Source organism: Thamnophis elegans, chromosome 16, assembly GCF_009769535.1.
Source record: "Thamnophis elegans isolate rThaEle1 chromosome 16, rThaEle1.pri, whole genome shotgun sequence".
NCBI classification, from domain to species: domain Eukaryota; kingdom Metazoa; phylum Chordata; class Lepidosauria; order Squamata; family Colubridae; genus Thamnophis; species Thamnophis elegans.
In genome coordinates, this window is record NC_045556.1 from 1,790,403 (window position 1) to 1,806,881 (window position 16,479).

Sequence of the window (16,479 nt, forward strand, 5' to 3'; positions counted from 1 at the left end):
AAGGGGAGCTCGGCTGCTCCTCCAGCAAACCATCTCCTGCTGCCTCAGCTTCAACTTCCAGAGAAATGTTGTATTTTGTAGGAAAAGGGCACGGTTCGAACCCAAAACTGGATATGCTGGACACTCGGTGGATCCAGTTCCTTTGCCTTTTTTCTGTTGAATTTGTTTCTTAGTTTACCTCCGCCTCTCCTTTAAAAACCTCGCCAAGAGATGATGACGTTCTTGTTATGGCCAATAACCCACAGACATCATCTCCCCAGCCACGTGATCGGCAATCTCCATCTTCACGACTCAGGATGAAGTCCACCACGAAGCTGATCAAGTCCCATGGCTGTTTGAACCTTCTGGCTGCAGAGAGAACACTTACTACGTACTTCGAATGCTTTACTCTTAAGGTGATTCCAGCATGTCCATCGTCTTCTGTCCGTCTCTGCCACCTTCAGCCACGAGGCACGCGTGAACGCGCCTACGGAAACTACGCGGCTCTTTCCCCGTGGGGAGGCTCCCGCTGGACTCCACCTTCCCAACACAGTGGGCGCCGGGGAGGGGTTGTTGCAATGACTGAGAAGGGGTTTCAAAGGGTGGGGGGCGCAGGAGGGAGGTTTTGCGGTGGGAGAATGTCCATTGCTATCAAATGAGAAAAAATACCCTGCTGTTGTCATTGGTATCCTTATTGTCACGTGACTTTTGATGAGACGTGATTTGTATGTGAAGTAGAAAGATTTCAGAGTGAATGTGAGTGATATGGAAAAAAAAACCTACAATAACAACGCATTTTTTTGGGGGGGGGGGAATTCTTAATATCCCTGCCAAGAAAACACACACACAAAAAAAGCGAAAGAATCTTTGCAATACGAATGGGGGATATTTATTTCAATGAGATACATTTCTGTTTTTTGGAGAACCCAAACCTTTTTAACGCTGAGAATACCGTTCCTAGAGGGTTTTTTTTGGCAAGTCCGGGAAAACCAGGGAAATAATAAGGGTCCTCTTTTTCTCGTCCCACCACCTTCCATATCACCCTTTCGCTGGACTTCAGCTCGCTCTAGGAAAGCCATGCTTAACTGCGACTTTTTTATATCGAAATGTTTAATATCGTTCTGTCTGTCTTCGATTCTCCTGAGCCAACATGTCTGAATGTAAACGGTGAGGCCGAATGCAGAATCTTTTGCCATCTGCAGTATTAAGATTTGTGGCAGCCATACGCCAAGGAATAGTACCCATGTGTTCATTATTACGAGATAAATGTCAACTAATGTAACTCTTTTCGTCTGGATTTTCTTTTCCTCTCTCCTGTGGTCGAAGGAAAAAAAAAATGACACTGTGACCAAAAAAAAGGAAAGCCTTTGCCTACCATAACAAAAACCGTACCATTACTCTACTCTAAAGTAGAGCTGTTTTGCATGCAAGGGACCTTAGGAGAGAACTAATCTATACTCACTAATAAACCTGGAGTAATGAAACAAGGCAGCTTCGCTTGGTTGTTTTGCAAGGCTGCTGGCATCTAAGCCCCCTTTGAAAGAACACCTGGGAAGATGGGCACCAGGGGCGGGTTTCAACCGGTTCGCGGCGGTCCCCGCGAACCGGTTGGTCGGCGAACCCGGAAGTAAGTAACTTCCGGGAACGGCGAAGGGCCCGCCCGCCCGCCCGTGCTCCTTACCCCGTTTTGACTAGTTCTGCGCTTCCACGCATGTGCAGGACGCAAACAGCGCCTGCGCGATCCTCCAGGAGCAGCTGGAGCATCGGACAGACGCTAGTACGCATGAGTGCACTGCGCGCGTGCACGAGGACGCCGCCGGCCCCGTTCCAACCGAACCGGTTGGAACGGGGCGAGAAACCCACCCCTGATGGGCACACACCGTGTCTTGGCAAAGGGCAAGGCTTGCTGTAGAGAAATGCATTGTTTGGCCTCTGCGATGTTGGCCTTGCTGAGGAGCACCGGTGGGTGAGCATCTCAACTTCCTTGGTGCTCCACTGGAGGTCACTGTAGCTTCATGCTCAAAAGGCACTTTCCAAACATGGTGGTTTGCTGGAGGTCTGGTGGACTATTTTGCTCTCCAAACCTTTGAAGCTCCTACCGTAGAGAGTGGGGAGGAGACCAGGTGGGTTAGATTTCACCTTCTATGATTTCTAGCCAGCATAGCCAGACATCATGGGGTGATATAAGTTGTGTTTTCACTGAAGGAGATGTTCACATGGGTTTCCTCAAGACAATTGGGGAGAGGTAGGAGGGGAGGTCTCAAGAAAGGGCCCCAAGTGAGCAGAATAAAGAGCTGATCTAAAGCTCCTTCTCAAAACAACAAAGGAATTGGTTAGATGCCTGCTCCACATTTCCTTCGGAAGCTAACAGTGATATTTCCCAACACCCTTTTCTTCCAAACTTCTCAAGAACTGCCCAATCATGGCTGGATTGGGAGAATGTGACTAAATTCAAAGTTCTCCGTGAACTTCAATCATTGGTGGGGAGTTTGAACTTAAATTTCCTTGCTGTTGTTGTTGTTAGTTGTGAAGTCCTGTCCGACGCCTCACAACCCCATGGGCAACATTCCTCCAGGCCTTCCTGTCCTCTACCATCCTCTGGAGTCCATTTAAGCTCACACTGACTGCTTTGGTGGCTCCGTCCAGCCACCTCCTTCTCTGTCGTCCCTTTCTTCTTCTTTTGCCCTCCATCGTTCCCAGCATGAGGCTCTTCTCCAGGGAGTCCTTCTTCCTTCTCATTAGGTGGCCAAAGTACTTGAGATAGATAGATGATAGATAGATAGATAGATAGATAGATAGATAGATAGATAGATAGATAGATAGATGTTGTGAGCTGCAAAGTCATGTCCAATCCATCGTGACCCCATGGACAATGTTCCTCCAGGCCTTCCTGTCCTCTCCCATCCTCTGGAGTCCATTTAAGCTCACACTGACTGCTTTGGTGGCTCCGTCCAGCCACCTCCTTCTCTGTTGTCCCTTTCTTCTTCTATTGCCCTCCATCGTTCCCAGCATGAGGCTCTTCTCCAGAGAGTCCTTCCTTCCCATTAGGTGACCAAAGGATTTGAGTTTCCTCTTCAGGATCTGGCCTTCTAAAGAGCAGTCAGGGTTGATCTCCTCTAGGACTGACTGGTTGGATGGCCTTGCAACCCAAGGGACTCGCAGGAGTCTTCTCCAGCACCAGAGTTCAAAGGCCTCCATTCTTTGGCATTCAGCCTTTTCTTATGGTCCAACTTTCAACTTGAATTTCCTAAGGTCCACCAAATCTAGGTTGTGAAAAAATGGGAATTGCATAAACCCCAAACAAAATACGATGTTAGCGCCCAGGTTGGAATTGGGAATTGGAAGCTGCATTCTCAGTGTTGTTCTTCCCAGTTCACAAAACTCAACAATGACAACAGAGAGAGAAAAAGAGGCTGATCTATTGCCATGACAAAATCAGTTCTGGAAGCCTTTCGTCTCCAGAAATACCCTTTTTAATTATGAAAACACTGTTCAGATTTGGTGCAAACACTTTTGAGGTACAATGATTAAAATGCAACTCCTACATTGTACAGAAGGACCACTGCGGCTTAGCAAGAAAGTTTATTTCCTTCCCTCGCCCCCACCCCACTCTACCCCACAGCCCTCCCCAGTTTCCCTTACTCCCCAGACAAAACCCCTTTAGAGCTTAGAAAAAAAACTGAATTCCTTAGTAGGAGGAGAAAAAGAGACGCTTCGGTGGGTTTTCTGTTTGTTTCATTGTTAAATAAGAAGCAAATTTTTTTTTTGTCCATAAAAGAGTCTTGGTTGAATTATGCGGTCATGAAGATTTGAGTGCTCAGCCCTGGGAATAAAAATCTAGCGTGGAACTCTACAAGAAGAAGACCCTTGTTGACTTCCCCCTTGCTTCTTCCAAGACAGCCATGGAAAAGGGGATGAATCTCCCTCCGTTACCCGGTTCCCCAGAATCTCTTCTGCAGAGTTTGTATCCCCCAGTGGAGCCAAAGGCCCGTGGTCAAAGGATCGTCTCTCGGCACACTTCAATCAAACTGTGGGGCCTTCCTCTTTCCAAGGCATTTGTGACGGGGGCCCGGCGTAAGAAGGCGACAGGGGAGCTCAGGGCTCCACAGCTCTGCAGATGGAGGTCTTCCTGGAGCCGCTTTCTGGAGGTATCCACATTCTTCTGGGAGCCCGTGATGACCTGTGGAAGAGAGGCCAAGTGAAAGAAAGGACGATGGAGAACCCACCAAGGCCTTGGGTTGATCATTGTCCCTCAGAGGGCAGATGGAGGTTTATTGGGGTATTGGCTTTATTTCTGTAAGTCATGGTGAGTTTGACAGCCATATAAATGAAAAAAAGAAAAGAAAGAAAGAGGGCGGAGACAGAAAGAGGGAAGGAGGAAGAGGGGGACAGAGGGAGGAAGGAGACAGAATGGGAGGGAGGGAGAGAGAGAAGGAAGAAAGCAAAAAAGGAAAGAAGGGAAGGAGAGGAGGAAGGGAAGAAAGGAGGGAGGAAGCAAGCAAAAGTGGGGGAAGGAAGGGAAGGAAGGGAAGGAAGGAAGGAAAGAGGAAGGAAGGAGACAGAAAGGAAGGGAGGGAGAGAAGGAAGGGAAGGAGAGGAGAAAGGGAAGAAAGGAGAGAGGAAGCAAGCAGGAGGGGGGAAAGGAAGGAGGAAGGAAGGAGACAGAAAGGAAGGGAGGGAGAGAAAGCAGGAAGGAAGGCCATTTAGGCAGTGGTGGGTTGTTCCCAGTTTGGCCCAGTTCGAGTGAACTGGTAGTGGCGGTGGCAGGAGGCTCCGCCCACCCACTCCCCGCATGCACAGAAGAGTCACACATGCACGGGCAAAGCAGTGGTGACGGGATTCGCAGCCCAGCTCTGCATTAGCAATAGCAATAGCAATAGCAGCTAGACTTATATACCGCTTCATAGGGCTTCCAGCCCTCTCTAAGCGGTTTACAGAGTCAGCATATTGCCCCCACAGTCTGGGTCCTCATTTCACCCACCTCGGAAGGATGGAAGGCTGAGTCAACCTTGAGCCGGTGAGATTTGAACCGCCGAACTGCAGATAACAGTCAGCTGAAGTGGCCTGCAGTGCTGCACCCTAACCACTGCGCCACCTCGGCTCTCTCACGGGCATTTGGGGCCCGTGGCTCCATCTCTTCTCCACCCATCCGGATCCCACCAAGAACCTCGTAGAGGCTCCTCACCTGGTCAATGATGTTGGCGCTGAAGATGGCTTCTTCCATATGCCGCTCATCAGACTTGATGACCGAGCGGATGCTGTTGACCACGTGACGCACCTCCGGGGTAAAGTTGCAGTTCGAATGTTCCAAAAATTTGGCCACCAGAATCTTAGTGTCCTTGTAGGTCTGCAGGTCCACCAAGGAATGGGGCCGCTCTTGGCAGAGGCTCAGGATGACCTTTGGCTTCCGGGAAAGTTCGGCTTTTGGGGGGTCCCTTGGCTTTCCGGTTGGCACGAGTCGGTTCCCGGGGTCCTGGCAAGTAGAGGCAGCCACATGAGGACTAGAAACGGGAACTAAAAGGGGGGACGGGGGGACAGGGGGGGGGAAGAAAAGGAGCTTTAAAATGGTAGCTCAGCTGGACATACACCAAGTGAAGTCACAGTGTGGTGGCTACTGGGAGTGGAGAAGGGACACCTGGCTGGTTAAAGGATCTTTCATGGCAGGGGTGTCAAACTCAACGTCATGCCTGCAAGCCATCTTTCCTTTTGGACTTCAGGCCTGCCGCACTTTCTACTGCCTATTTTCTATTGTGGGAAAATGGGAGGGGGGATTATACGGAGTTGGGTGATATGTAGCCATAACTACATTCTTCTTAGAAAGCCAAGGTCATCCTTTGTTTCTGCACCTGGTTGGGACTGGATGGGTGGAAGCTGCCAGCATGGCAGTGGAAGATTGGACCATGGGATGAACTTGTGGGTGTGGGGGCGAGATCTTGAACTTTCAACTGGGTGGGGGGAAACAGGAAGCTTTCATATTCGGGTTTTCCCAGCTGTGCCACCATGGCTCTCTTCATAAATTGGAACCTTGAGGAATCCTTTGCCTTGGACTCTGATTTAATTTTGGATGCTATTTGGAAGCCTGAGACTCAATTTCACTGAGGGCCACATCAGGATTGTGTTTGATCTTGGGGGCCAGTTGGGTGTGGTTAGGGTGGGTGTGGCCAGCTTCACATCACTCTTGTTGGGGGTACCCCTCCCAGGCTCCGTTTCCGGCTGTGGTGGCCTCCTGCAGCATTTTGCCAGCGAAAACGGAGCTTGGGAGGGCTGAGAGCTCCATTTTCCCTGGCACCGGTATGGTGGGCCGGTCCTTCATAGTTTCCAGGGTGGTCCGCAGGCCGGATCTGGCCTGCGGGCCTTGAGTTTGACACCCCTGTTTTATGGTGACAAAATCACCCTAGAGATGGTGCTCAACTTGCATGACTTAACCTCACGACTCCTAAAATGGGGATGTCACCAGCTAAAGAGGCCATGTCTCCTCTGGTGAGGAGATCTTTCCCAAGTCAGGGCTTAAAGTGTAGGAGGAGGACTGGCAGAACCTGGGAGTGGAGTCAAATGAGGGATCAGTTTAGAATTCCTACGTAGCCACAAGCAAACTAAGTTGAACCTTCCTTTTAATTCCATTGACCCTTATCTAACTCCTACAGGTGCTAACCCTGAGTTGGGAAGATTCCTGTCCATAGGCATGAGAAACGTAAATCAACTTAATCGGACCTTTATGTGTGGACTTGATCTTTGGCACCTGGCAATTGTCCATGAAAGAACTCTGCATATTTCAAATATGCTTCATCCGATTAGCAGTCCACGTTTATTTATTAAATTTATTTATTTATTTTTTTATTAAATCGATTTATAGGCCACCCTATCCCAGAGGACTCCGGGCTGTTTGATGCTTTTTGTCCCTTACTCAGCACATGGAAGTCCTTCTTCCATGGGAAGTTTGGAAGCAACATTCTCCTTCCTCTACAATTCTCTGTGCCTCTTGACATCTTATTCCATAACAGATATGGGTGATCGTGGCATTCTATGTTCTGCAATGCCACTCCTAGCTCTAATCTTAATCTTCCTCATTCCAACATCCAAGAGGTGACTTGAATTACTGGTCAACCATTCTTGGCCTCTCCGTGATGCTCCCAGAATGAGCTTAATCCAATGATTCCCTCACTGTTACAGAGTTATTGGACAAAAGGGTTGGGGAAGAGGAATCACAAGAATTGACCAGAGCTTCTTGAAGTATAAGAAGAACAAATGAAAAGTCTCTACACCCAAATCAATCAACCTGGGGTTTAAGATCTGAAACATCCTACAAGCTCCACTATCATCTTGCTCTATGAATATGGGAGACAGTGCCTCCTTAGTGGTGGTGGTGGGGTTGGGATGAGTGATGGTGAGGCAACAGATGGAAACCATGACCAGGAAGGAGCGGACCGTATTTCTAAAGACTCCTTACCTTCTGTAGCAGCTGAACAGGACAACGGGTCACTAGTGGATCGGACAATGTTGCAAATGGCATTTTTCCTTGCCCGCTGTTGGGCTGTCCTCTTGAGGCATCTGTGGGGCAAACTGTTTACAGGCACTGAGCAGTGGGCGCAGGGAGTCGGTGGGGCAGCTGGCTGGCTGAAGACCCCACAGCACATCTTCAGTGGCTTAGACGAAGGGGTGGCTTTGTCTTCTCTGGCCAAGCCGAAAGAGTCTCTCTCGGAAACACCAACATTCTCTGAGGAACAGCCCGAGAGCCGGCTATGAGAGCGTGTCCTGCTACGAGGCCGGTCCACAGTGGTCTGGCTGTGGCCACTGACCTCGTCATCTGGAGAATCCGGCAAGCAAGTCTGGGTCAACACGCGGTTGTTCAGGCTGGAGCAACTTCTGTTTCTTGACCCTCTTCCTACAAGACCACCTGGAAAGAAACCAGAGATCAGGAGAGGACATCCAGAGAACAAAAGTCTTCGGAGGAGTTCTGGGACAATTGTGGAGAGGAACAACTGTGGTGGCCATCTGGGAAGTGCCATCTGACAAGGCTGGGAAAAAAGTGAAATCCCAAACACTCAAGGTGAGCATCTCAAGATGCTAACGTTGAGTGAAATGGGCAACAATAAAACAGGGCAAGAACCCTTCCATAGTCTTGGTTCCACCACTGAATAACTGGTGCCATACATTTCATTCATCAACTAATGGCTCTCCTCTATATGAGTAATCTGAACACCTTTTCCTCGGCACCCTACATTGCCTTGTGGAGATGCATCTTCTCAATGAATTTGTAGAAGAACTGGGGGAGCCGGGGGTGGTGGCGTTAAGCGCATCATCAGTTTAGAATCATTGCGTTCTCACAAGCTCTCCAAATTCAATCCACCCCGAATTCCATTGACCCTTATCTGGTGCCAACTTTGGTTTGAACTTCAGTCGACCTGATTCTCGTCCACAGGCTGAATAAATCAACAACTCTAAACTGATGATGATGCGCTTAAGTCCATCACTCCTAGCTCGGCCTGCTCGTCTCCTGCAGAATTGGGCTTCGGGGCAGAGGGCCATTGTGAACAACAACCCATTTCCAAGAGGGTGAGAAACTCTACTCAGAGAGGGCCGCACAAGTTTTCTCAACACTCGCATGGAGAGCGGTGGAAACTACCTTGGCAGTTGAAACCGGCTGCTGCATTTCGCTCTGCCAAGTTGGATTCTGTGATTTGCTGTTCCATACTGGTGACCTGTAAAAAGTTAGGAGAAAAATAAAAAGAACTCAACTAGGTTGTCGTTCAGTGCATGGATGAAGAGTTTAAAGCAGCTGTTTATTGAAGATACAGACACAGTTTGGGAAGGAAGCCAATCCAAAATTGGTATGATCCCTCCTTCATTTCCCAACGTATCTAGAAATCCAAATTTTATATCTAGAATATCTAGAATTCCTCCTCCTCCTCCTCCTCCTCCTCCTCCTCCTCCTCCTCCTTCTTCTTCTCCTTCTCCTCCTCCTCCTCCTCCTCCTCCTCCTCCTCCTCCTTCTTCTTCTTGAACCTAATATCTCTTCTTCCAATGTCAGTAAAATTGGGAAGAAGCTTCTTGGATGAGAAATAAAATGTTTTTAAAGAAAAACGTTGCCTTTTGGCGGGGGGGAAGCTCCTGTGGGACAACCATGACTTGGATGATTGAGACTCTCCACAGACATATCTGGAAAGGAATCTGGAGCTAATTTTGGAGCAGAGGAACCTTTAAGAGTAGTCAAATGACAAGGAAAGAGGAAAGCATAGGAAAGAAACCTCAACCCCAAAAAGGGATAAGAGAAGATAAGGCGACATCTCTTTAGCTAATTTATTTAGAGTTAGAAAAATCTCCTAAGCAGCCAATTCCTCCTGCTCTGAAGATGTTTCTGCTTGAAATATGGAAAAGGGGAGATATAAAAATTGTAATCCAATAAAACAAAGAGGGAGGCAGGCCGATGAAATTTCCATCCCCGGGGGGATCTTTTCCTTCCTGATTGTAACAAAACTTGCCAACGAGCTCCCCGTGGAGATTCGAACCCTCACCACCCTCCAGGCCTTCCGCAAAGCCCTTAAAACCTGGCTGTTCCGACAGGCCTGGGGCTAATGAGCTTTTGTCCCCCCCCTCGAATGGTATGGTTGCTGTGTGCTTTTAAATTGTGGTATTGTTTTGTTCGTGCTTTTTTCCCCTTATTTGTACCCCCCACCCCTTGACTTGGGTTGTGAGCCACCCTGAGTCCCCTCCAGGGAAAAGGGCGGCATAGAAATATAATAAATTCAATTCAATTCAATAGGCCTCTTTATGTTTTGCCCCCGAGGAAGAGAGTTGCATTCAGGAACTTCATAAATCCAATTATGCACCAGGGCACCCAAGCAGAACTTGGAATCCAGGAGAGGTAAGTTTGTAAGTTTAATTTTATTTATAGCCCCCCCCCCCAATCCTGGAGGACTCCGGGCGGCTTATAGAAGGGAAAAGAAATAAAATAAAAAGAAAATAAGACAAGTTAAAACGACACAAATACATTCATTTCAGTCGGGGCTGGATCTTAACAATGAGGTCAACAGCCCCAGGCCTGCCGGAAAATCCAGGTCTTGACAGCTTTTCTGAAGGCCATGAGAGTGGGCAAGGTCCGGATTTCTGGGGGTAGTTCGTTCCAAAGGGTCGGGGCAGCCACAGAGAAGGCTCTGTGAGATTTGCAGGTTAAAAACTCAGACTGTGCAATTTGGAAAGAATACAGAAGAGGCAGCGGCCTGAAAATCAAATCCACCTAAAGAAATACGAAAGTGCGCAGGAATGAAGCTCCTTCTTGCTTCTTAATACTCTCTAAATTGAAGTTTTGCCCACATGTTTGGGCTCTGGAAACCTCTGAGAGAGGGAAAAAGGATGTGCACCGCAAGACTTGTTCTCAACTATCGAGTCTAAAGACGTCTCAGAAGGTTGAAAATCAAATCCATCTCCATTCAGAGGAATAGAATAACAAGAGTTGGAAGGGACTTTGGAGGTCTTTTAGTCCAACTTCCAGCCTACGCTACTTCAGACAAATGGTTATCCAACATCCTCTTAAAAACTTCCAGTGTTGGAGCATTCACGACTTCTGGAGGTGATTTGTTCCACTGATTAATTGTTCTAACAGTCAGGAAATTTCTCCTCACTTCTAAGTTGCTTCTCTCCTTGATTAGTTTCCACCCGTTGCTTCTTGTTCTACCCTCAGGTGCCTTGGAGAATAGCTTGACTCCCTGTTCTTTGTGGAAGCCCCTCAAATATTGGAAGACTGCTATCATGTCTCCCCTAGTCCTTCTTTTCATTAAACTAGCCATTCCCAGTTCCTGCAACCGTTCTTCATATGCTTTAGCCTCCAGTCCCCTCATCCTCTTTGTTGCTCTTCTCTGCACTCTTTCTAGAGTTTTAACATCTTTTCTACATCGTGGCGACCAAAACTGAATGCTGGATTCCAAGTGTGGCCTTACCAAGGCATTATGAAGTGGTATTAACCCTTCACGTGATCTTGATTCTATCCATGCAGCCTAGAACTGTGTTGGCTTTTTTGGCAGCTGCTGCACACGGCTGGCTCCTATTGAAATGGTTGTCTATTTTAAGGAATAGAGATCCCATGGTTTTACTAAGACCTTTCCAAAGTTGGTCCATTCCCAGAAATGCCCTCTAACCTGGTTAGCCGGAGCTTGTCCGACGACCGCCTCGTAAGGGGGAGGCAGCTCGGCTGGGTAGAGGATCCCAGGGCTGTTGATGGTCACCTCGTATAACGCGCTGAAGGAAGAGTGTGGGAAGTCCAAGTGGAATGCCCTAAAGCACAGATGAGATAACGATGATGAGCAGGGTTGTCTGGGGGGGGGGGGGGGTTCAAAAAAGTGAAGACAACATCCCTGTCTGTGCGACTGAAGCTCCACCCTGTAAGCTCTACGCATGTCCCGTAAGCAACACGTTCCAAAATGGGGTGAGCTTCTGATCACAGGAAGATGGCCACCGTCTTGGCGTCCCTCATCTTGCTCCCTCCTGATCAAGAGCTGTTAACAGAGCCACTACATGCAATGCTTCAGTGTTTTAAATGCTCAAGCCCTTGGATCAATGAAAACAACTTCTCCAATTCATCAGGTGTCTTAATTAACTGGGCGGCCAATTAAATATATATATATATTTATTGATTGGAGTCAGAATTACTGATCCTTAAAGAAGAGCTATGGAGTTCGGGAGAGCTTTAGTCAAGCCTAACATGACTAATTATCTTGCTAATTCCAGTGGGTTTAAGCGTCTCTGTGTCAGAATTCAACAGGAAGGGTTTTTGTTGGCTAGGAAGTCATATTTCTTTGCAAGTGATGCTTGATGCATCTTGCATAAAATGAAGAAATGACAGATAGTTAGATAGTTAGATAGATAAATAGACAGACAGAAGACACAGACAGACAGATGATAGGTAGGTAGGTAGGTAGGTATATAGATGATAGATAGATAGATAGATAGATAGATAGATAGGTAGGTAGGTAGGTAGGTAGGTAGGTAGGTAGGTAGGTAGATATAGATAGGTAGGTAGATAGATGATAGAAAGATAGATAGGTAGGTAGGTAGGTAGGTAGGTAGATATAGATAGATAGGTAGGTAAGTATGTAGGTATGTAGGTAGGTAGATGATAGATAGATAGATAAATAGATAGGTAGGTAGGTAGGTAGGTAGATAGATAGATAGATAGATAGATAGATAGATAGATAGATAGATAGATAGATAGATAGATAGATAGATAGAAAGAAGACATAGACCAGGGGTCCTCAAACTTTTTGAACAGGGGGCCGATTCACGGTCCCTCACACTGTTGGGAGGCTGGATGGGTTGGGTGAGGCGTGGCTACATGGTCATGTGACTGGGTGGGCGTGGCCAATTTAGCAGTCCATTTTGCCTTTCCCCTTGCTGTACTTGCTCCACCCAAGGAATCTATTTACTTAAGACCCCTCCCCCCTCCCAAAAAAAGGGAAAAACAGACAGACAGACAGACAGACAAAGATAGATAGCAGATAAGTACAATGACAGTCTTCCCAGTTAACAACAAAGACCAAATGAATGAACATATCAATATTTAGACACCTGTAGCTTGTAACTCATGGAAGTCCACCCACTGGATCCACTAATGTGAAGGCTTAACCTGGGTTTGCTTTTGGCTCAGAGGGTTATTCAAAGGCCTCCCAAGAAATACTTCATCTTTTCCAAAGCAAAGAATGAAGCCAAAAGCTAAGCAAACATCTCAACATTATGTAGAAACCCAACTAGGATCTAAGAACCCCAGCTGAGGTTCAGGGTTCATCTCCTCCCCCACCCCAGGAGTGTTGCGTAGCTCAGCCGGTTCAGATGAAAGGCGGCTCACCTTTGCGTCTCCGCAGCTGGCGTGCAAGTATATTCCGGTGGGTAATAAGGTGGCGGGGGGATGGGAGGAATAAACTCGTCGAAGTCCAGCGTCTGGTGCAGGATCGTCCCGTGAGGAGTCATGCAGTCTGGATTGGCAGAATGAGACCTCTGTGGCAAAAACTGGGCGGCATAAACGAGAGAGCTGGAGCATTATTATTATTGTTGTTGTTGCTGTTGTGTTATTGCCAGCAAATCTAAATATTTGTCAAGCATATATTGGACAAATAATGGGAGTGTTTTGTACACATGTGTCTCTCTCCCTGACCTGAATGCTTTATGCAATTTCATTTTGTGGATGCACGCCCTTTTTTTTAATGTAATACCTGAAAAAAAACAATCCTTTATGTGCTGAGAAGACTACCGTATTTTTCAGAGTATAAGACGCACCTTCCCCCCCACCACCAAAAGAGCGTGGAAATGTTAGTACGTCTTATACATTGAATACAGCCATTTTTGACCTCCTGACGCCCCACCCCTGAATCCCATTTTTGCAAAAAACTGAGGCATTTTCGCCTTTCCTCAGCCCCCAGAAGCACTCTGCAGGCTTTAGCAGGGCTGGGGGGGAGGCAAAAATGCCCCCGTTTTTGCAAAAAACAGCCTGTTTTTTTGCATGTTTTAGCCTTCCCCCAGCCCTGTTGAAACCTGTAGAGTGTTCCTGAGGACCGGGGAGGACAAAAATTTTTTCTTTCCTCTTCAAAATCGTGGTGTGTCTTATACACTGGTGCATCTTATAGTCCGAAAAATACAGTAATTCAAGCTTTTTAGTTTTAAAACCTCAAGCATTTTAGGCCTCAATTGGTGGAAGGAAGGGCCTCTAAAATGTGGAGTAAAGCTTTAGTTGAGGCTCCTTCCTGGTGGGGTAATTACGTGATGCTTTGAGAAAACGCAGGGCCTTCTTGATGGTGGCACCAACGCTTTGGAGTTCCAAAGGCTTTCTGCTTGGGGATTCATCAGCTAATATCTTTGGGTTCAGGGAATTCAAATGACATTTTAGAAAATTAGCTTAGTGGCCGTTTTGGAGCCTGATCAACTTCTTTTGCAATATCAGAGCTATCCTATGTTCGCCATCTTCTTAAATGCAACGTAAAGCACCCTTGTGGATAAAGTGGGGTCCATAAATTTTACAATAAATGGAAGAGTCTCGAAGAGAACACCGCAGGCTGGCCACGTGCCACCTTAAAAGTGGCCCCTGGTTGCGTTTCCGCCAAGCAAGGCTGTTTAATGTCCTTTCCAGGCAGGGAATTGGAATTCAGCTGCGGTCAAAATAAAATGAGAAGTAATCTTCCTTTCCTGGAGGTCTTGAAAAATAAATGTAAACTAATCTTCCCTGGGTGCTCGGGCGAATTTGAGGCAAGCTTAGTCAAGGCTTGGCCTCTGTTGGGCTCTCCAATTTAGAAGATTGTTTAAACAGCGATTCTAGAAAATCAGAAACGTTGCCTGTCGTTTACAGAATTCATTCAGTCTCCTCAAAAAAAAAAAGGGGGGTGGGTGGGAGAGAATTGGATTCAATTGTGGCACCTGCTGTCACAAAGCAGAGAAACTGATCTCATGGCTGCAGCCCTAGGAGAACTTACAAAATAGAATCGCTGGGGGTAATTCTATTTCCCATGTGGAGGAAGATCTGGAGAAGAATGACATGGAGTATAGCAACAACAAAAGACTAGCATTGAAACTCTACGGTCCTAATATCTGAAATTCTGCCCTAAAACTTTGAGGAACAAAACTGAGACACTAAATGCTAACTACATATATTCATTTCCCCACCAAAGCTTGCTTTACGTAAAGTCTTGGGATGATTGGTTGACTCAAAAGTTCATTGGGATTGAGGATAAGGTGACCTGGGCATCTGGAGGACATCAAGTTCTTCTTATCATTTCTTTGATAGGTTCATATCAAAATGTCTCTGGGAAATCAAAGCGGCAATAGGGAGAGTTTAACCTTCTCCAAGTTCTTCATAAGAACCCCGTTTGGGTGGGGAGAGAGAGAGAAAGAACTGGTGGCTGGTCCATGGTTGATGGTGGGCTTGAACTTGGAGTCTTCACAGGCCCCACCTAAACACTCTTCGTGGTGGTTGGGAAAGAAACGAAACGATGACTTTCCTCAATCCCAAGGTGAAATCCCCTTCCAATCCTACCTTCCACATGCAATAGCAATAGCAGTTAGACTTATCTACCGCTTCATAGGGCTTTCAGCCCTCTCAAAGCGGTTTACAGAGCATATTGCCCCCAACAGCAATCCGGGTCCTCATTTCACCCACCTTGGAAGGATGGAAGGCTGAGTCAACCTTGAGCCGGTGAGATTTGAACAGCTGAAGTGCAGAACTGCAGTAGCTGAAGTAGCCTGCAGTGCTGCACTCTAACCACTGCACCACCTCGGCTCTGTGCCTTGCTTGTACCCTCCCCTTGCGGCTTGGCCAGAGGACATCTGCATCTCACTCACCATTTGCAGAACATCGGAGGAGACCATCTGCATGCAGCACATCGCCGTTGCCAACGCACACACAATGGTGGAGATGATATTGAGAGCACAAACACTGAACAGCAGGTCCTGTGCGGGGAGGGGGGGGGAGAGGGAGAGAGAGAGAGAGGGATGAGGAGGGAGGGAGAGAGAATGTCACACACAGAGAGGTTGGCTGCTCCTCCTTATCTCAACAAGACAGCAAATGAGTGCTAAAAACACTGTTGGCAGAGGGGATAATAAATGCCAGAAATGGTTATCAGCTTAATACAGCTCTTCATTACAGCCTGTCTAATCAAACCAGACCCTTTAGAGGTGGAGAAATCAACTGACAATCTATCTAGCAAGAGGACGCAACAGCGCCATATTTTTGGCTTTGCCAAACGGTGAGTTTTGATCATTATTTTTTTCAGGATCCAGAAGCAATGACGAAGAGATCTTTTGCAGCCAGGTTGAAGGCAGCTAAAGAGCAAGTGACAATCAGGCGCATAATAAATGCCACATGATGGTAGAGGTCAACTTAGGATGAATGACCCAGTTCTGGAGCCCAGGGATCCTGCTTCAGGAGCAGGAAGGTCATGGGTTCAACCCCGATTACACAAAATCAGAAATCCCAATCAGAAACAGGATCCCTGAATCAAGGGGGAATCTAGTTGAAGATAGGCTCATCTCTAAGCATCGAAAAAGAAATCTTTGGAAATTGGACATCAGGACCATTTGCCTCACCTCAAGGCCTAAACATAGCAATAGCCCTTAGACTTCTATACCCCTTCGCAGCCCTCTTTGCTTCACAGTCCTCTCTAAACGGTTTACAGTGTCAGCATATTGCCCCCAACAATTTGGGTCCTCATTTCCCCAATGTCAGGGTTCCAAATAGCATCCAAAATTAAATCAGAGTCCAAGGCACAGGATTCCTCAAAGTTCCAATTGATGAAGAGAGCCACATTGGCACATCTGGGAAACCTTGAATCTGAAAGCTTCCCCGTTTTCCCCACCCAGTTGAAAGTTCAAGATCTTGCCCCCCCACACCCACCAGTCCATCCTATGGTCCAATCTCCCACTGCCATGCTGGCAGTTCCACCCATCCAGTTCCGGTCAGGTGCAGAGGTGCAGAGACAAAGGATGACCTTGGCTTTCTAGAAAGAATGTTGTTATGGCTACATCGCA

General features: G+C 47.2%; 1 protein-coding gene across 1 annotated transcript in view; it reads right to left on the reverse strand.

Moving 5' to 3' along the window:
• Positions 1–3,644: 3,644 nt before the first annotated feature.
• Positions 3,645–16,479, reverse strand: part of LOC116519266 (protein FAM189A1-like) — a 74,466-nt gene continuing 61,631 nt past the window's right edge. The window contains exons 5-11 of the mRNA XM_032233104.1: positions 15,295–15,402; positions 12,815–12,975; positions 11,112–11,247; positions 8,603–8,678; positions 7,427–7,873; positions 5,165–5,493; positions 3,645–4,159 (exon numbers count right to left, since the gene is read on the reverse strand). Of these exons, the coding sequence (XP_032088995.1) occupies positions 3,974–4,159; positions 5,165–5,493; positions 7,427–7,873; positions 8,603–8,678; positions 11,112–11,247; positions 12,815–12,975; positions 15,295–15,402 (1,443 nt within the window). The 3' untranslated portion in view covers positions 3,645–3,973. The remainder of the gene's footprint in view (positions 4,160–5,164; positions 5,494–7,426; positions 7,874–8,602; positions 8,679–11,111; positions 11,248–12,814; positions 12,976–15,294; positions 15,403–16,479) is intronic.